Genomic DNA, 19,841 nt, shown 5'->3' on the forward strand with positions numbered 1-19,841 from the left:
GGAGGGCACAGAAGACCATCGCGATAAGCAGCTAAGAGCCTGGGCTGGCTGGGCACAGTGGCTCACGCCTGTAATCCCAGCACTTGAAGAGGTGGAGGCAGGCTGATCAACGTGGTGAAACTTCGTCTCTACTAAAAATACACACACACAAAAAAATTAGCTGGGAGGGGTGGTGCATGCCTGTAATCCCAGCTACTCAGGAGGCTGAGGCAGGAGAATCTCTTGAACCCGGGAGACAGAGGTGGTGGTGAGCCAAGATCACACCACTGTACTCCAGCCTGGGCAAGAAGACCCTGGGCTATAGTTAGGAGGCAGTGGGCCTGGGGAGGAACTTTGTATCAGCCATGGCAGTGGCAGGGTCGGAAGGGACGGGCCATGACAGGGAAGCCAGTAAGGAGGCAGCCACATGGTCTGTGAGCAGGAGCAAAGGTAAACTCCTGCCATAACCTCAAACACACCATGCTGGGGTGGCCCGAGGAGGCTGGCCCACTCCAGGGAAGCCACAGGACCAGGGCGGCAGAGAGAGCTCATCTCTCTGATTGATTAGTAGTAACTGCTTGGAACATTGTCTGGAGCAGAGTTCAGACAGCATGGGAACCCCTGGAGAAAAAGGGCCACTGTTGATTAGTGATGTCTGAGGCGGGGCTGTAAGGAGGCTTGGTGGCCTTCGTTCGTTCATCCACACATTCAGCAACTGTTCATTCAGTGCCCGTGTGCCAACATGTCTGCTATGATGCTGTCCTCTTAGCTCAGTTCACAAAGACTTGGCCACATAAAGAGGAAAAAGGTCCAAGGCCAGGCTTCTCTCAGCTCTAAGCCCCTCTCCCTTCAAGCCCCTCTGAAGCCTTATATAAGATCACCTGGTCTGTGCCCTGTTTCTTCCCGGTCTTGAACAAATTAGATGCTTGGGAGTTATTTGTGGAAGGAAGAAAACAAAAATGAGTGAATTACCACATTTTTCATGTTTTATTCATTCATTCAACAAAGAAACCGATATACACACTTTGCAAGGCCCTTTCAAGGATTGGGGGTTGAAATAGATCCAAACTTTGCTCTCCAGGAATTCGTAGTACCATCTGATATTAGACACGTGCCCACAGTTCTGTAAAATGCTGTCACTGTGTCAATCTAAGTTACTCAGGGTGCCTGGCTTCAGGGAGGCAGGCATAGTTTGTCTGGGGTCCAGGTCACCAGAAGGGAGACACTTGTGAGGGCAAAAATCCCAGGGGTGAAGGTGAAGCCAGCCCCTCCCCACAAAGCAGGGACCCTGTGCCCCACTATCTTCCTGGAAGCAGGAAACAGAAAGCAGCTGTGAAGGTGGGGGCGCAGCAAGAGGGCAAGAGAAGAGCAATGGTACAGATCGACTCAAAAGGTGTCCTTGATGTTTGTTTCCTAGGCTGCTGGCAATGACCAGTTCGTGTCTCAGGAAGCAGCATAGGGACGCAAATGTAGCCCCAACTCCACCCCACTAGCCGGCTTCCCATGGCTGACCACAGTGTGGCCCCTATCTTACCCTAATTGGCCGTCCCTGTGCCTCTGTCCAGGCTCACCGGCAAGCTCTTGAGCAGAGAGGGGCTCTGCTTCTAGCTGCAGTCTCCAACACAGTCCCCCGCACATGGCAATGCTACCCAGTGTCTGGCCCCTGGGACCTGCCTACTCATGCCTCCACTGGCTGTGAGAAAGGGGAGTTTGGTGGAGGTCGAGAAATCCGGAATAAAAGAGGGCCATGAAGGGTGTGGCCATGGAGACAGAAAGGAGTGTAGCATGGAGAGACGGACACTTGCTCAGAACCTCATCTCCAGAACTTAACCCTCTCTTCTGGGACAGCCTCAGGCAAGACCCGGGAAGCAGCATGCAGTCTGTAGGCAGTCTTTGGAGAGTCTTGCGAAGCTTGGTCTGTGAGCTGAGATCTCCAACTCCCAGAGCCGTTCTTTCTGGTTTTGTCCTGCAGGGAGCAGGAGCCTGGCACACACACATGAAGATGCGTGTGCACATGCGGGCTTCGTGCAGACTCACCCAGGACGATCTTGTGGGACCCTGGAGAGGGTGGCCTCATCCCTTTATGGCCTGTGCCTGGTGACCCAGAGCACACAACAGGGCAAGGAAAGTGTGCTACAAACAGATTCGCAGGTGACTCTGGCCACAAACCCAAGACTGGACTGCAGAGGGCTTTCACAGGACCCTGTGAGGGCAGCTCCTCACCATTTATATTTTGCTGAGGGTCTTCTTGTATGGCTGCTTGCATAAAACTGTTTAGAAGACTACCAGTGGAATCTGAATCTATCTGAAATGGAATTCCATTTTCTGGAAATGTACACGAGTGTATGTGTGGGTGTGCACGTGCACAGGAGAGGGAGTGTGCGTGTGTATGCAAACACAGGCTGCTGTGCTGGAGAGGAAGCTGGGAAAGGAGAGGAGAGCATAGACTTTTAGTCATCCACTTATATACATTTGTGTACACACATGCATCCATCCATAGCCTGTCTCCCAAATCGGTGGCTCTAAGTCACTTTCTTGTTGTAGACCAGAGCCCACTTAGACCAATGGCTTCAACCTTGCCTGCCCATTAAGATCACCTGAGGAGCTTATAAAAGACCTGGCCACATCCCAGACTAATACATCAGAATTTCTGAAGATGAAATTTGGGCCATCAATACAAATATTTAATAATCTCCTCGGGTGAGTCCCATGTCCTGCCAGGGCTGAATGCTCCTCTGCATAGAAAGCCCTTCTATTCCCCTTCTCAGAAAGCTTCTATTCACCTTATTTAAGACCCACGTCCCATGGCTATTTTCCAGGAAAATCCTTCCTGAGAGCCTCCCCGGGAGTTAGTTAGTTCTTTCCTGAAGCTCCTGACAATACCTTAGTCGTCTGACTGCAATCATAATTATTTGCTTGTCTACCTGTCTGTCCCACCCCCCAACCGCCCTATAGAACCCGGAGCTCTATGATGGCACGCCTATCTTAGTGTCTGACAGACAGCTGGCCATCAGTGATGCTTCAGAATGAAAGGAATGTAATGAAGACCATATGCAGGAGGGAGATGGGAGGTGGGGGATGGGCTGTCCCTGGGTGGTAAGGCCGTGGGTCTACTCCCTTGGCAGCAGAATGGGTGTACACTCCATACCCTTTAGTAACAGAAGTGGTCCTTTATGTCAACAATTTGATGCTGGCCGGTCCACATGCCCTGCTTCCTTTGGACAACATAGCAGTGCTGTTATCTGTGCCGGGGTCACAGGGTGGCTGAATCTTCCTAAAGGACCCTCCTGACCCCATTCCACGCCCGCTCTGTCCAGTCAGCTTCCAGAGCACCTTTGCTCTGTGGAGTGCTCAAGGCCACCTGGGTCCCCTGTTTCTGCGCCAGCCCAGGGATCCAGGACAGCCCACACACTGTGGTCCTGGGTAAAGGGGCAGCCTGGGAAACACTAGTGCAAGGGGGGCTTCCTGCAGCCGACCCCACCCCAGCCCAGGAATCCGAGCAGCAGAGATGAGAAAGTGACACAGGTGAAACCAAGGGACAAACTGTGCCCTGCATGGCAGCCTCTAGTCCCCTCCTTTCCCCCTTTTCTTGGGCAGCCCTGTCCCTTCTGCCTTGACAGTGCTCTCCTATTTCTTATCGCCCCTTCTCCCGGTACCAATGGGCCTTTATTGTTCCTATCTTAGGCCTGCAGAGGTGAAGCCATGTGACAAAGCCCCACAGAGACTTTGGACTGGGACTGGGGGGTGCTGGAAAGGGTTTGAGAGCACAGGATTTGGAGTGAGGCCATCCTGACTCAACAACTGGCTCTGTCACCAACTGGCCCTGTCTCCTTGAGGCCTCGGTTTCCTCATCCGTGAAATGGGATGAATAATAGGGGCCTTCATCTCATAAATCCATGGTACAGATTAAGTGCAGTGCTGACAGAGAGGGCTCCTCATGTGTTCCTGACCAGGCCTCCTGGTCACTAGTCCAGGCTGAGACTACTGTGGGAGCTGCCCTCTACCCAATTCCACACAGACACACACACACACTCTCACACAGACACACACACTCTCACCTGTACAGTGTCTGCTCCTGAAAGGCTCTCAGCCTGGAGGTAGAGACCAACCCCTTCCCTCACACACCCCAGCCGATGACCGGCCAAAGTCCTGGTCACCCACAGAGTCCACACCACACTAGTATTTTTTTGACATTTTGGGGCTTTTACTTCAATTTGAAGCAGATGGTTGAGCACAGACATGAACAGCTTTGGCCTTTTGAGCACAAGGAAGGAGCGGGCCTTGGCTTTGAACATGCCCACTGTCCCCCACATACTGGCCCAGTCCCCTGGTCCCTTCCTCCTCTGCCCCTGCACACCCTGTAACAGCAGACCGCCAGCCTCCAAGTGGGGAGCCACCTTGCCCTGGAGGACGGCTCCAGCTAGCCCAGCCCCCACTCCATCCTCAGGCCACGGGCAAGCTGAACAAAAGAAAAACTCTCTTTCTGTCCATAGCAGGAGCCGCCCATGGTGCTGGCTGCTTGGGATGGGCACCCATGGGGGTAGTCACAGTGAGGAGAGGCTGGCTGGAGAAGCAGAGACCGTTAAGTACCTGCCCTGGGGCAAACCCTGGGGTAGGGGAGCGGCTAATATCGCTGCTCTCCCCACTTACTCCCTTCTGGTGATGCTCAGGGCCCAAGGAGCTTGGACCCGGGGGACATTGGCAACTGGGGCCAGCAGCCTGGGCAGCCAATGAAGGGCAGAGAGCGGGCAGGGATCTCAGGCCCCACTCCCGGCCCTGCTCAGGCACCCCAGCCTTCCTCTCACAGCCCCCAAGGCTTGTCTTGCACTCAGCCAGAGCAAGGCCCTGTGGAGAGAGTGCCCCCGGGGGTCACCACATGCCCATCCCTTCCATGAGTTCCTAGCAGAACGGCTGACTCGTCTTTGGCTTGAGATGGGACTCAGGCAACAGGAGGAGCAAAAGTCACAGAGCAACGGTGTGGCTTTTCACTGTGGGGCCTCGTCACCCCATTTCCTTCGGTGTCTCTGTGGAATCTTTGGCAATGAACTTCCGCAGCTGGACAGTGGGCCTCGGGCTCTGAGTGAGTAGGGGGCTGATCTCTCCCCTCCCCACCAGGCAGAGGGCAAAGTGCGAAGCAGCCTCGGAGTGGCTGGGTGGGGGCGGAGGAGAGAGGGAGGCAGGCACGCTCCAGGTCCACCCTGAGAGGCTGTGGGCTGGGCGTCCGGCGGCGTCTTGGAGAACACCACCAGGCTGGACTGTGCAAGCTCACCTTGTCCTCAGGCCTGATGGGTAGGAGGGCCCACAGCGGTGGCCTCGGTCTCTCCTGTAGCCAGTCACTCCTGAAAGACATGAGCAGCCATGAGAAAGCTGCCCTTACTCCACCTGCTTCCTATTTCCAGACACTTGCAGAATGTCCTCTCACTGAATCCTCCCGGCAGGGGCCTCCACCTTGAAGGGTTCGATAAGTGGAAGAGCCAGGATTCAAACCCAGGCCTGGCTGCCTCCAGAGCCCACACTCCCGCCTCTTTCTCAGTGCTGCATTCTAGAGCCCCTGCGTTGCGGTTGTTCTGGGGAAAGAAGAGGACCACAGTGGGTATCGGGAGCCGGGGCCGCTGGAAGCTCAGGGACACCTGGGACTGACACCACAATCCACAGGGCCACCCCTGTAAGGGGTCTCAGAGTCAGGCCCGTCCCCACCCTGGGGTGGCAGGCTCCTCTGTAGGCTCAGCCCCACTGGAATGGCCGTCTGTGGCTCCCTTGCACTGCCCTGGGAGTCACAAGGCCCACTTTAGTTGTAACACATTCACCTGCCAGCTGGGTGACCCGAGACTAGTCACTTGACTTCGCTGGGCCTCAGTGCCCTCAGATGTAAAACGGCATGGCTGCAGCAGATCAATGATTTTCAAGCTCCTTTTAAGCAGGAGAATGAAGTACATGAAGCGCTAACACAGAAAACACGGTTCAGTCGATTTGGTGCAGCGGAGTCAGGGGACACAGAGGGAGGGGGACCCAGAGACCTGTTGCATTCCTCCCGACAGAGAGCCTGGGACATGTGTGAGAATCAGGGTGCTAAGGAGCGCAGTTGGAGAACTGCTGGGTTAGACCACCTTTAAGTTCCCTGAAACCCTGATCTGTGCAATCCTCATTCCGGCAGCTGAACTTGGTGCTCTGAGCAGCGGGTGTAACTGGCTACCAGGAAGGGATGGGAGAGGGGGAAAGATCATGCGGCCTGGGAGTTTTAGCTCTCTGGGGAGTTAAGAGCTGGTGGGGAGGCTCTGTGAGACCTCCAGATCCACCCAGAATGAAAAATAACAAAATCCCTGACCCTGGTACAGCACACTCCTCTTAAAGCAACCCGAAACACCCTTTGGATTCGTGTTCCAACCCTCAACCAACAGCATTAATAAGTAGTTATTTTTAAAGCAAACATCTGTCAGGCACCTCTGACCTGCCAGGGAGCATTCTCATTCCCCCGTCTGTCTCACGAGTGAGCAATCCCAGGCTCCGAGAAGGAAGTGCTAGAAGTTGCCAGCACCAGGATTTGAATCCAGATCGGCCGTGTTCATCCTGCCACAGAGGCTGCTCTCGCCCGAGACAGAGGCTTGGGGAGCCGGGATGGAGCCAAACCACGACGTTGGAGGGCCTGCTAACCACAGGCCCTGGTGAGCCCTGTGGGCCGGGGCTGCTGGCCAAGACAGACGCAAGGCTGGGGCAAGGCTGAAGTGGGGTCCAAGGAGGGCGAGGGAGCCGGGCCAGAGGGAGGGAGTGCTCTCCAGCTAATAGTGGCTCAGGAGGGAGAAAAGGAAAAGTGAGAGGCGGGAGCATCTTGATGTGGTAAATCCCAGGCTCACATTCTCCAAGCCCACTGTGCATGGCTGGCCCCAGCAGGAATCTGCTTTGTGTTACAGAGTCTGAGGAGGATTAAGAAGCGGAAAGGAAACCCGTGGGGATGGCACTGAGTCTGTGGTCCATGGGCTGATTTACAGCCCGCGTCATCCCAGCCCTGCCATGGGCAGAAAAAGGTTTTCTCTGTTCAGCCTGCCCGTGGCCTGAGGAAGGAGCGGAGGCTGGGCTGGCTGGAGCCGTCCTCCCGGGCGCGCTGTAAAGGCAGTTGGGGCAGCCTGGGGCCAGTCCCAAGCCCTCCGTTGTCTGTCAGTCCCTGCTGAAGCCATGGCTGCCGTTGAAGATTAAAGGAGACAGGGGTTTCTCTCACCAAGGCCTGACCTTCAATTCATGACCCCAGCCTTTTCCTGGTGTCTACACTGGACCACCACCACCTCTGCCCAGGAATCCCAACACATACGTCATCCATCCCAGAAAGCCTTATGTTCACAGGGATGTAATGGGAAGAACACTGGGAGGCTTCAGGGGCCAGGACTTTCTCTGCAATTAAGCAGCTGTGTGACCTTGGGTAGTTCACTCTCCCGCTCTGTGCATTAATTTCCTCACTTGTACAGTGAGGGGAGAGAGGTAGATTAGCATTGCCCAAAGTGTGTTCTGTGGAACCCCAGATGTGAGGTATTCCATGAGTTTGGGAAACACCGCATACCTTGGCCCCAACTTGGAAAGTCACTATGTATATTAGCACAAAGGCTCTGAAAAGTCCTGCAGTGAAGAAATGTGTGTGGCTTTAATGACCCAGTTTCCCAACTGACTCTTTTTCTTTTTCTGAAACAAGGTCTCACTTTATCACTTAGGCTGAGTGCAGTGGTGTGGTCACAGCTCACCGCAGCCTTCACCTTCTGGGCTCAAGCGATCTTCCTGCCTCAGCCTCCCAAAGAGCTGGGACTATAGGCATGCACTACCATGCCCAGCTAATTTTTTATTTTATTTTTTTATAGAGACAAGGTCTCCCTATGTTGCCCAGGCTGGTCTTGAACTCTGGAACGCAATCCCCCTGTCTTGGCCTCCCAAAGTTACAGACATGAGTCACTGTAGCCAGCCTCCCCAACTGATTTGACCATGTAATTGCTACAGCATGGTGAGGAGCAGAAACTCACTTCAACCCTCCAGGAAAGGGAAGGTCATTTAAAGCTACAAAAGGGCATTTCACAGAGACCAGGGGGAAGGTCTCAGGAAAGACAGCAAAGGGCAGTCTGTGGCTGCCCTCTAGATGCCTGCTAATAACAGCCACTTGCAGGTATCTGCCTTCCTCCCTGGGTACTGACTAGCCTGGTCTCCCAGCACGCCAATCCCCAACACCCAGCAGAGGACGCCCATTGGTCCAGCCTAGGTCCGATTCTTTCCCATGGACCAATCGGCTGTCGCTGAGGGATATATCAATGATGCCTCTTCATAAGGGGCTATGTGTGTAGAAGCGTGCATGTGGGGGTGCATAATTGCAAATTTGGAGAACAGCAAGCATCCCCACTACGACCACCACACCACAGAACCCCTTTTCATGGAACGCCTGGCAACATCCTGGGTCCCGTGTGAGGGTCACGGTGCGTGAGCTTGCATTCCCCCTAGCTCTGGCCCTTTGTGGGTTTTTGTGTTTCTGCTGCCAGCCAAGGCTCTAGGTCCAGCTTACTCCCTGGCTCACTGTCCTCAGAGCCCCTGCCACCACAGAAGATGTCCTTTAAACAACAGGTTCTGCTGCTAAAATTAACCCTGAGAATGACTAGATGAGATAGTCTCACAGGTCCCTCTTAGCTGGTCCAACATGCTAAGTCAGAGCGAGGTGATTTGGTCAGACCGCCAAGTGGGACCATTCGTCACAAGCAGAAATCATCTTTTTATCTGTTCGCTTGTTTGTGGTCAGAATGCCAGCTCCATGAGGGCAGGGACGTGGCCTGTTTTGCTAGATGTTGTGGCTCCAATGCCCAGAACAGTGTCTAACATACAGCGGTATCTCAATAAATATGGGGCCAGGCATGGTGGCTCACACCTGTAATTCCAGCACTTTGGGAGGCTGACGTGGGAAGATCTCTTGAGGTCAGGAGTTCCAGACCAGCCTGGCCAACATGGCAAAACTCCATCTCTACTAAAAATACAAAAATTAGCCTGGTATGGTGGTGCACGCTTGTAATCCCAGCTACTTGGGAGGCTGAGGTAGGAGGAGCTCTTGAACTCAGGAGGCAGAGGTTGCAGTGAGTTGAGATACCACTGCACTCCAACCTGGGTGTCAGAGTGAGACTCCATTTCAAAAGGACAACAACAAATAAATACTGGTTGACTCAATCATAGTTGCTTCTTGTCACAGGCATTTTACTCACTGTGGCTTTTATATATTGCAAGATGTTTCTCCTGTTTTAAATGTAACATTGAGCATTTTTGTAAATATGTCTAGCTATCCTTTAGGGGAAGTTGTGATAATTGTTATGAAACCCTGGAAAAATTTAGCATCCTTTATGCTTTTGTTCATTTCCAGTTTTAAAAAAATTTTCTAATTATACTTCCTGGGCTTACTAAGCTTGTCTCTGGGTTTAAATGCATTGTTCTCCTCTCCTGATCACTTCTGTGCACTGCAGGGTAATTCTCACCACCTTGGAGCATTTAAAAAAACAATTTTATCTGCCTTGTTCACTTTACCTACTTAACCATTTTCCACTATTTCAAATTATATGCTTTTTTTTTTTTTTTTTTTTTTTTTGGTATTTAAGCAATTTGGATACAGCCTTCCACATACAGAAGGGGAAAAGCCTCCAACGGGGTTGAAATTCTGCCTTTAAAAAAAAAAAAAAAAAATTGGTCTTTCCTAAAAAGGGCAGTCAGAGTTCAAATGTTATTTTGAAATAAAAAGGATAGTTTGCCTTTCACTTTTAAGTACACCAGTACGTGGGCTGGAAGGGGGGGTTTCATGTTTGCCTCTGAATGCTGCTCTTGATTTTTACTGGGGCTCATCTTGGCCCTAAAGTCAGCTGGGGGTTCCCGAGCAGGATGCTTAAACTCTCCAAGCCTCAGCTTCCTGATTTTTTTTTTTTTTTTTTTTTTTTTTTTTTTTTTTTTTTAGACAGGGTCTTGCTCTGTTGCCCAGGTTGGAATGCAGTGGTGTAAACAAGGCTCACTGCTCAGGTGATTCTCCCCAATCAGCTTCCTGTATACCGGGGACCATAGGCTCGCACCACCACACCTGGTTAGTGTTTTTTATCTTTTATCAACAAAGTCTCACTTTGTTGCCCAGGCTGGTCTCAAACTTCGGGGCTCAAGTGATCCTTTCCGCCTCAGCCTTCTGAAGTGCTGGAATTAGAGATGTGAGCCACCATGCCTGGTCAGTTTCGTCCCCTTTATTTATTTATTTATTTATTTATTTATTTATTTATTTATTATCAGAGTCTTGCTCTGTTGCCCAGGCTGGAGTGCAGTGGCGTGATCTTGGCTCATGAGTAACCTTCACCTCCTAGGTTCAAGGGATTCTCGACTCTCAGCCTCACAAGTAACTGGGATTACAAGCATGTGTAATCACACTTGGTTAATTTTTGCATTTTTAGTACAGATGGGGTTTCACCATGTTGGCCAGGCTGGTCTTAACTCTTGATCTCAAGTGGTCCACCCACCTCAGCCCCCTAAAATGGTCTGCCTCAAAAAAAAGAAAAGGAAAGAATGAAAGAAAGTACAGAAAAGTGAACAGAAAGAAAATCACTTCAGTCACCTTAATCTCTCCACTGAGAGCAAATCACTCATAACAGTTGGGTGACTGCTGTCCTACATGCTCTTCCCATGCGTGTGTGTAGTCAAATACAGTATTTTATGAAAAGTAGAATTACGCTGTACAAGCCGCACCACAAGCTGCTCAAGCATTCTTGCATTTGAAAGATCTGTTTTCACATCTCCAAGGGCTAGGCTTTGCAGAGCTTATTCTGGGCACAGGCACAAGGCTTGGGCTTCTGGCCTCCATGCTCCCCAGGGACCCAGAAGCAGGTATGGGCCAGTCGGCCCCCAGCACCTCCTGCCCGCCTGGCCTGGGTGCCATGGGTGACAGGCAGGAAATTTATGAGCAGTTGTAGTTGGCTGCTATTTGCCGGGGGCGGGAACATGGCATGAATCTAGGATAGTGCTGTGTCCAGGCTGGGAGGGCCCTTCAAGGTCCTGGGTGTCTAAGAGTTCAGTTATGGCCAGACCCTTTAGTGAGCCAGGACAGTTGGCCTACGGGCCAAGAATGGGGAGGAAAAAGTCATTTATTCATCAAAGATGTATTAGTTCCTAATAGGGGCTAGCTCTGTGCCAGGCACTGGAGTTAGAGGCCCTGCCCTGGAGCAGCTTACATTCTAATTCTAGGGGAAAGCTGAGGACCACTGTTCCCGGCCACTACTGTGGATTCCACCCAGTCCTTTCTATATTTCTCAGGGCTGCTCATCAGAGAGGAGGGGATTGGCACAAGCCTCAGCTGTGCTGGGCAGACAGCTGCCCCACAGGCCCCAGCTCCCCAGGTCGGGAGCAAGGTAGAACTAGCGGTCCAACTCCTCCTGCACTGAGGCCAATAGACGTGTTCAAACCTCAGAGTCAGCCAAGGCCATGTGGAACTTTCCTATCAGTAAGAAACAATTGTTGCATCAGACAATGTTGAGGATGACAGCAGGTAGCCAGGGGGAGCCCTTCCTATGCTGAGATGCTAGAGGTGGTGCTGGGTCCCAGGTATTCCAGGCTAGCATTTATTGAGCACCTACCATGCATGCCACAGTGCTGCAGGGCCTTACCTGGAGTTACTTCCACCCATTAGAATGTAGGTTCCATACATGGAGGGCTGGGGCGGTGGGTTGTCAGTTGAGTCCTTGCTGCCTCCCTAGTCAGGGACAATGAGGGCCTGCTCATGTCCAACCTCTTACCCCCATCAGCCCCATGCCCACTGCAAGCTGGGGACCACAGGTGCCTCCTCTGAATTCCCGAAGCTCTTTATCCCAACTCCTCCTACATCCTCTTACGCCACAAATGGTTGTCGGTGTGATTGCCACAGTCCCCTCAGCTACACCTCCACCACAAGCTCCCCATCCTCCCAGGGCCTGGGAACAGAAGCAAGTGTGTCAGTGCCCAGTGCCACCATTTATGGAGGGTGGCCACTTGCCAGGCACTGTGCCACACTCATTTGCATGCGCTGTCTTTTGCAGTTCCTGGGAGGTGCCTGCAGCTGCGCCCATGTTGCAGATGAGAAAATGAAGGCCTGAGTGGTGACCTCACTTGCCCTAGGCCACTCTGCTAGGATGCAGCCAAGCAAGGTAGACCCTGAACCCCTACAGACCTCAGTTTCCTCACTGACAAACAGGAATGGCAGGTCCCCAAGCCATCCACCCAGCTGTCACCTCCGTGGTTCTAAGAACATCTTGGCCTTCGTCTTCTGGAGTCGAAGGGGAGGTGGCTGGCAGTGGGAAGCTCAATACCCCCAGAGCCAGGGCCCAAGCTCAGAGGAGCCCGCTGGGCCTGCAGGGGCAGCCATGCTGTGCCGACGCCTTCTCGGGCTGCAGGCCACTCTCTCTGGCTGCCAAGCTGTTTCCTTCTTCGTGCTCTGCCTGTGTGTCTCTGCCAACTCTTCCTTGGCCTCTTCTTTGTTTGTCTCTCCACGTCCATCAATCTATCTGTCTTTCTGGGCCCCCACTCCAGCTCACCCCCAGCGTGGGGCACTGTGAGGGTCGAGCTGGCCAGGCAAAGCTTCAGGCAGCTGCTGCGGCTTCCCATCTGCTTCTGTCCTGCGAAGCTGTCCGGGCATTGCACTTGGCTTCACTGTTCTTTCAGACGCCAGAAGCTCAAAGGGCCCATGGCCACACTGCACAGCCAGAGGAGGCACCCAGGCTGGAAGAGGTACCCAGGCTGGAGGGGGCACCCAGCCTGGAGGAGGTACCCAGGCTGGAAGGGTCACCCAGGCTGGAGGGGGCAGCCCACCTGGCTGGAGGAGAGCAGACCGATGGGCAGACTGGTGGCCCAGCCATGCAAGGAAAACCTTGCTCTTCACCTGCCCTGTGGGCCTGACTTACGATCCTCACACAGACACCCCAACACGACATGTAAGTTCACATGCCCCGACCATAGTGGAGAGTCCCCATCAGGCCTGCCTCCTCCTCGACTGGGAAGTGCTCCCATCACCCTGCTGCCTCTCACAGAGCCTCCCCTCCCCAGTCCTTATCACAAAGTGACAGCAGGGATTGATGGGCACCAACCAGACAAGCCAAGTCACACCACAGCGCTGGCCAGCAAGCCTTCGCAGAGACCACAGTGCTTCTCCGGGAGAGTCCCAGGAGGGAGCACAGCTGTGGATATTTCAGGACCACTGGGCCACCCGTGGCTTGGAGAGGCCATGAGCCCTTTGGGAAGCCCAAATAATCCAACAATTTCAGCAAAAACATTGTGTGTTCCATGCAGATTCAGTTTTAAGATGAGGAACACTTCCCCTAGCCTCTTCCATTGTCTCTAAGCCTCTCCCCCAGCTAGATGCAAGCACCACCAAGGGATCCAGGCGGGCGTGAGGACATCTTTGATCAGAGGTCTTTACTCACTCACACACACAAACACACACACGTGTGTACATGTGCACACCCACTGGCAAACAATCCAGCACAGTGGTTAAATGTGCCAGCTATGGCACCAGACTGCCTCTGTTTGAATCCTGACTTCCCCATTCTACCAGCTATATGGCCTCGAACAAGATATTTAACCTCTCTGTGCTCTGTTTCTTCACTTACAAAATGGTAATAGTAGTATCTACTGTATGAGCTTGTCAGGAAGATTAAAGAACACAATGACTGCAAAGCCAGGCACTAGGTGTTGGAGCACATAGCTCCACGGGCGTGGGGTAGGAAGAGTCCCCAGCCACCCCATTTACCCACAACCAACTCAAGGCAGGAACTTCGTCTCCTCTTCGGATCCCCCGGGCCTCCCTCTGTATGGGCACAGAAGAGCTGCCCATTCGATATTTGTGGAAAACAACTGAAAACATCTCCTTGCCTCATGCTTCCATTGCTCCATTCATCCAACAAATGTTTACCAAGCATTTAGGCCACGCCAGGCTCCACTGGAGGCTCTGGGGATCTCACAGTGAACAAAACAGACGAGAAGCCCGGCCCTCCCAGCTCCGCCATCCTAGGAGACAGGCTCCTGCACAGAAGCAGACTTCCCTGGAGAAAGGAAGCCACATGTTTTCTGTGCCAAAACAGCGTGGATGGGCCCTTTCCCAATAACTGATGCACTTCCCTGCATTCTCAGCCCGACGTTACTGGATGTACTTTAGCTTCCTCTGGACAACTCAAGGTCAAGCCCATGAACATCAGTGCACATACAATTCCAAGGTCCCTGAGGCTGCCAGCTCTCTGCCCTGACACTAAGGGGGCCCCCAGCCCCTCTGTCCTTCTGAGCCTCTGACCTTGTTCTTTATTGTGTGTCTGTTTCTTCTTACTCGATGAGGCCACTGGCTCATTCTGGGTGCTATCTCTGTACCTGCTCCAGGACCTGATCCCCCAGCCCCTGCTGTCACAGGCTATCTTTGTTCTGAGGTTCAGATCTGAGGGACCTGAGAGTCAAGCTCGAAAGAACTGTATGCAGACTAAGTGTAGTGGGCTCTAAAGACCGTCCCAAGGGGCCCTCCTCTCAATTTTTATGCATGGCCTTTTTGTAGTTTAGCTCTGGGTTCCAAAGGGTGGGGCCTGTTTTATTCTCCCAAATGCCTCCAGTACTAGAACAGCATCTGACACAGAGTAAACACTCAGGAAGATTTATTCTGAAGTAGATGTGCCGGGCAGGGCCTTTCAGGTTTTACTCATCTTTCAAAACTCGTGTACCTAAAAAGACTGAACAAGTGAAGAGTCCCTGGGTGTGCGTGTGGAGAGGGTGGGTGGGCCGTAGTGGCAGGGACTCGAGTGTGGTAGGAACAGGGCTGGCAGGAAAGTGAGGCGGGAGGCACAGCTGCAGGGACGGGGAGGGGTGGCTCTCAACAATGCCGCTCACAGCTCCCCAGATTCCAGGTGGGCTCCACATAGCTCACTCCCAGAGCTGCTCTCCACGTGCTCAGCTGCCTGGCTCTGCCCCACCGTGCCCTGCCACGGAGGGGCCATCTTTAATGGCTCCAGGGCTCAGTGCGGGGAGGGCAGTTTGGAAACCCTTGAAGACCACAAGCCGCCTTCCAGGGAGTACCCTCTTCCCATGTGCATGGGAAATCAGGCCACCATGCGGGGGGCCCTCCACCTGACCCCAACAGACGGTGCCTGCGGACGTGCCAGCACACCTGTGTGTGTGCATGCATGCACGTTCTCTAGGTCACCGGGTAAGGAGGGGACACTTAGGTCCTTCTGCCCACCTTCCTGACAGACCAGCAGTGGTCTCCAGTGACCCTCTCTGACTGCTGTGCCTTCAGTTGAAAAAGTGCTTTGACGGCCCTAATTTCCTCAAACACGCCTCACCTGGTTTTATCCACATTTGATGAGGAAAGTGAAGCTTGTGGAAGGCAAGTGCCTGAGGTTACAGAGCTCCTGAGTGGTTGGGCTGAGACTGAGATCCGTGCCCCCAGCCCCAGGTCCCACACTGCTGGCAACCCCTGAAGCTCACACCCTTCCCTTTGAGAGAACAGAGGACAGAGGACAGCGGTCACCTGGATTCAGCCTGTCCAAGCCCTGCCTAGCCCTGCCCAGCTGCTTGAGCCTGGGTGACTTCGCCTCATCTCACTCCCATGTTTAATAATGTGGACCCCAGCCGGGCGCGGTGGCTCAAGCCTGTAATCCCAGCACTTTGGGAGGCCGAGGCGGGTGGATCACGAGGTCAAGAGATCGAGACCATCCTGGTCAACATGGTGAAACCCCGTCTCTACAAAAAATACAAAAAAATTAGCTGAGCGTGGTGGCGCGTGCCTGTAATCCCAGCTACTCAGGAGGCTGAGTCAGGAGAATTGCCTGAACCCAGGAGGCGGAGGTTGCGGTGAGCCGAGATCGCGCCATTGCACTCCAGCCTGGGTAACAAGAGCGAAACTCCGTCTCAAAAAAAAAAATATAAAAAAAAATAATAATGTGGACCCCAGGAGCTTGTTCTAGGATTCAAGAAAGTCATGGGTGTGAGAGGGCTCTGCAAACTGGAAAGTGCTGTGAAGAGGAACGAGGTCACTGGGGGCCTAGTCAGGTCACTTCAGTTCTGTGAACCTCGGCACTGTCACCTGAGAATGGAGCTAATGACACCCACTTTGTGGGGCTGTGGTGAGGACTGGGCAAACTCGAAGTGGGGCTCTGAGACCATGGTTAAGGTAATGGCACTGGTTAGCTCCCCTGGGAAGAAAACCACCTTGTCACAAATCAGGACCAATCCTGCAGGCATGGGCCACGTGGCTGTTTTCTCTGCTGCCCTTCCAGCTGACAGACCTCGATGTTTTTCTTGGGTTCGAGGGGAGCATCTTCCTTTGGGGGAAGGGAGGGGCTGTCTGGGCAAGACTGACTGCCCTCGTGAGGAGAAACACTCTTCCTGGCATGGCCGCCTGCCCTGACTGTAGATGCAGTTTGAGGATGAAAAGCTTGGTGCTGTGGCAACCACTCTGCAGCCATGAGGCAAAGATCAAAAGAAGCCCGGACTCTTGGATTCCAGGGAGCAGCTGCCTTCTGAACTATGAAAAATGCCAGCCCCCGTTAGTTTAAGCTGCTGCTTGAGGGGTTTCTGTGATTGAAACACAATACTTTCCTTGCAGATTCAAGGGAACAAGGCTATAAGCCTAGCTGGGGCACAGGACAGCCCAGGGGCATTTCCCTAGTTGTGTCGAATGCCCCTAGTTAATCCTTCTCTAGAGTCCTTGCTTTCAGCATAGGGACAGTCAGCCCTAGCAGTATGGATTTTAGCGGAAGGAATGGTGTTCAATATTTGTGGGCCCTAGTATGTGCCAGGAGATGGCTCAGTCTAGCTAGAGACACAGGCACTGATCCAACACTGTGTAACATAGTGTCATGGGATTACTATCACATTGCACCTTATGTCACACAGCGTACCGCCTACAAATACAATGCCACGTAATCACATAAAATCCAGTATCTCACATAATAGAATTTCATATTGTATAACATTTTAAGTCATTACGTTAAAAGCATATCACATGATCCTCTCCTAAATTAGACCATGCGCATCCCTGTGCTACGATGCCCTGAGGAGGAAGCTGGGGTAGGGGTCGGGGAGGGCTTTCAGAAGGAGCTGAGCCTTCCAGAATGAGCAGGAGTTAGCCAGCCAGACAGCGGAGAAGGACATTCCTGGCAGAAGGGACGGCATGAGCACAGAGGCCAAAAATAGCCCCTTTGGGCAAGGAGTTCTGTGCTGCTGGGGTGTAATTGGGACATAAGGAGTGACTGGCCAGGGCCAGGTCACTTGGGGGGGCCCATCAGGTGTCCTGTTGAGTCTGGCCTCATCCCCTGGCCTGTAGGGAGGCTCCTAGGCTTTCGGGGAGCTAAGCAGGGGATGGAGCGAGGCAGTCCCACCCACTTTCAGCAGAGCCGCCTGGAGGGGCTCTGATGGGACTGGCAGCCAGGGCAGCTGAGACAGGCCCCGGTGGCAAGATCTTAAAGGAGAGAATGGCCCCCAACTTTGCCCTCTAGAAACACTTATCCTGGGAGCACAGGGAAGGTTTGTTGTTTCCTGTGGAAACTGTTTTCTGGTCTGCTGGGCAGATAGAAAGGGCATGGCCTGTTTAAGGATGGGGTGCCCTTTCTACCTGCTGGCACCCTCTGTCCGAGGCCTCACACTGTGCCAGGTGCAGGGCTCAAGGCTGAGCAGTGAGCAGGGCAGCCCTGTCCTCTTCCTGTTGTCCTCTGGCAGCTGCAGAGTTCCAAAGCAATCTCTGGTCACTAGGCTGACGCCACGTCATCATCGAGGGCTGGGGACAGTGGTTCCTCTTCTCTCCTCACGTTCTCCTTGCCTCGGCCCCATGAAGACCAACTTCTTGGGCAGGAGACACAAGAGGGAGAGCAGATTTTGCCAAACAATGTGATGTCCTTTATGCCACTGATCCGTGAACAGACCCAGGAGCTAAGGGTCCTGAGGTTAAAACACTTGAGCACCCGGCCGCACAGCCCACAAGGGCAGAGTAGGGACCAGCTCCGGCATCCAGACCAGATACCTGCCCCCAGAGGTCACTCCAGGAGACAGAATCTGTGGGCCTGCGCTGAGCCCTTCAGATGGTGAGATGGATGGCCATAAGACTGCCATCAACATCAATATTTGGTCCTGCCAGAGCTGCCATCTCTCTAACTGGGAAGTGGGAGGAAAGCCGAGAGGAGGGCAAGAGGAGGGAGGTGCAGGAGCCGGAGTAAAGATGAAAGGAAATGCCCCCAAAGCCCCAGATGGGAGACTTCTGCAAAGCCGGCCACCCACAGCACCCTCAACAATGGGCTTTTTCCACTGCTGGGACGAGGGGCTGCCAGGGCTTCTGGGTCTGGGGAGGCAGCCCTTGGAAAATGGGTGCAACGAACTGAGAAAGGAAAGGGGAAACTCCCAGTACCTGCCCCTGACCTGCGTCTCCCCCATCCATCGCCACCATCTGACACATGGCAGCCCCTCCTTCTGCCCGACTCAGCTCCTCCCTCCAGGTCCAGGGCGTGTGGGGAAAGCGGCCCAGCCTTGCCCTTTCCTCCCCAGGGCTGGCCTTCCAACTGCCGGCCCTGCCCCAGGACCCCACAGCCCCTGACGGGCCACCCAGCGACTGCTCTCAGAGCTGCCCAGGTTCCAGGCAGACATCTCCCAGAAGGCTTTGGCGGCAGCAGTCAGTTCTTAAAAAAGGCTTCATGTCATGCTGCAGTCAGCCGCGGGGCCTGGGCACTAGGGTATTTATGAATGTGACTGTCCTACCAGAGCATCTCCGAGAAGCTCTCCGATGAGCTGATGGGGGTCTCTGCATGGCGTCTGGTCTCCCACACCCTCCCTCTGAGCAGACATTGTTCGCATCTGTGTGCCTGGGGTTTATTCCCGGTAACAGCAGAGCGACTCTGCCACGGTGCTGCCTGTTTTGAGTCTCAACACTGGCATGCCCTCCCAGGCACCCTCTTGCTCCCATGTCCCCTCCAGCTGTTTTCTTAGGAAAACAGTCACTTCCAACCTTCCCCAGTGACAACAGCCCTGAGAAAGAAAAGTTCAGCAGTGTCCAGGAGCACCGAAGAGGTGGCCTTCAGGCTCACAGAAGAGGAAGAAAAGTCACAACTGATGTGAGAAGAGGAAGAAACAACATTAAAAGAAAACGGGGACAAAATAAAAACCAGAGATAAAAAGTCAAGAGCAAACAGCGGCGCCTGAGAAACAAGAATTCCAGCCTCCAACTTTTACGGCGTCCAGTCCTGTTATTCATAAGCGAGTTTCCTCTCTCACAAAGAACCTTTTGCACGGTTTTCCCTGCTGCCTCCAAACCAGCTGCTCGCGCTGTTGTATCCTGAGTGATGATGAGGCTCTGAAAGGGTTTTTTGGGAACAGATGGCCAGGGGAGAGCTGGGGAATGTGCCAGCAGAAGGCCGGGCGGGCTGCCAAGGCCTGCGGTGACGGAGTGCTTGGGCTTCCAGCTCGCGTGCTTTCCCTGCCCTCTGCCCTCCGTGGCGCCAGCAGGCCTTCCCAGCGAGTGCTCGGAACATCTGGAGTCTGGGGCTGCCAGGAGGGGGGGCCGCGGCGGCCGGGCGGGGGACCCTCTGTTCCAGCGGAGCTCCCATGGACTCACCAGCAGGCCCGCCTCGCAGAACAGCTAATCAAAACCACAGCGCCCGAATGGGAACCAGGCGCGCTCCCAGCTGCAGCCAGAGGCCGCCAGGCGACTTAACCTGGTGTCAGGCCTTGCCGGCTGCGCAGAGCTGGGGGTGCTCTGAGCTGATGATACCTCCCTGCCCACCCCACCCCTCAGCACCCCCAGGGCCATCACCAGCGGGCTCTTGGCTCCCCACAGCTAAGCGGAGCCTCCATGCACTACAGCGGGGCTGCTTACATAAGAGCTATTGCTCTGGGCG

The 19,841-nt window shown here is 53.7% G+C and overlaps 2 protein-coding genes across 3 annotated transcripts in view; both read right to left on the reverse strand.

Annotated features, from left to right (window-relative positions):
* Window positions 1-943: 943 nt before the first annotated feature.
* ATOH8 (atonal bHLH transcription factor 8) overlaps window positions 944-19,841 on the reverse strand; it is a 38,352-nt gene continuing 19,454 nt past the window's right edge. For both annotated transcript variants that reach the window (XM_074397396.1, XM_039461098.2), the window contains one exon: window positions 944-5,318. In XM_074397396.1, coding sequence (XP_074253497.1) covers window positions 5,313-5,318 — 6 coding nt within the window. In that variant the 3' untranslated portion in view covers window positions 944-5,312. The remainder of the gene's footprint in view (window positions 5,319-19,841) is intronic.
* LOC141581675 (uncharacterized) lies at window positions 5,325-19,753 on the reverse strand. The gene is given in 2 exon segments (XM_074387902.1): window positions 5,325-19,582; window positions 19,676-19,753. Coding segments are annotated over 2 exon segments (1,005 nt in total). The 3' UTR covers window positions 5,325-18,655.

The sequence above is a fragment of the Saimiri boliviensis genome, chromosome 1 (genome assembly GCF_048565385.1).
Source record: "Saimiri boliviensis isolate mSaiBol1 chromosome 1, mSaiBol1.pri, whole genome shotgun sequence".
In the NCBI taxonomy this organism is placed as follows: Eukaryota; Metazoa; Chordata; class Mammalia; order Primates; family Cebidae; genus Saimiri; species Saimiri boliviensis.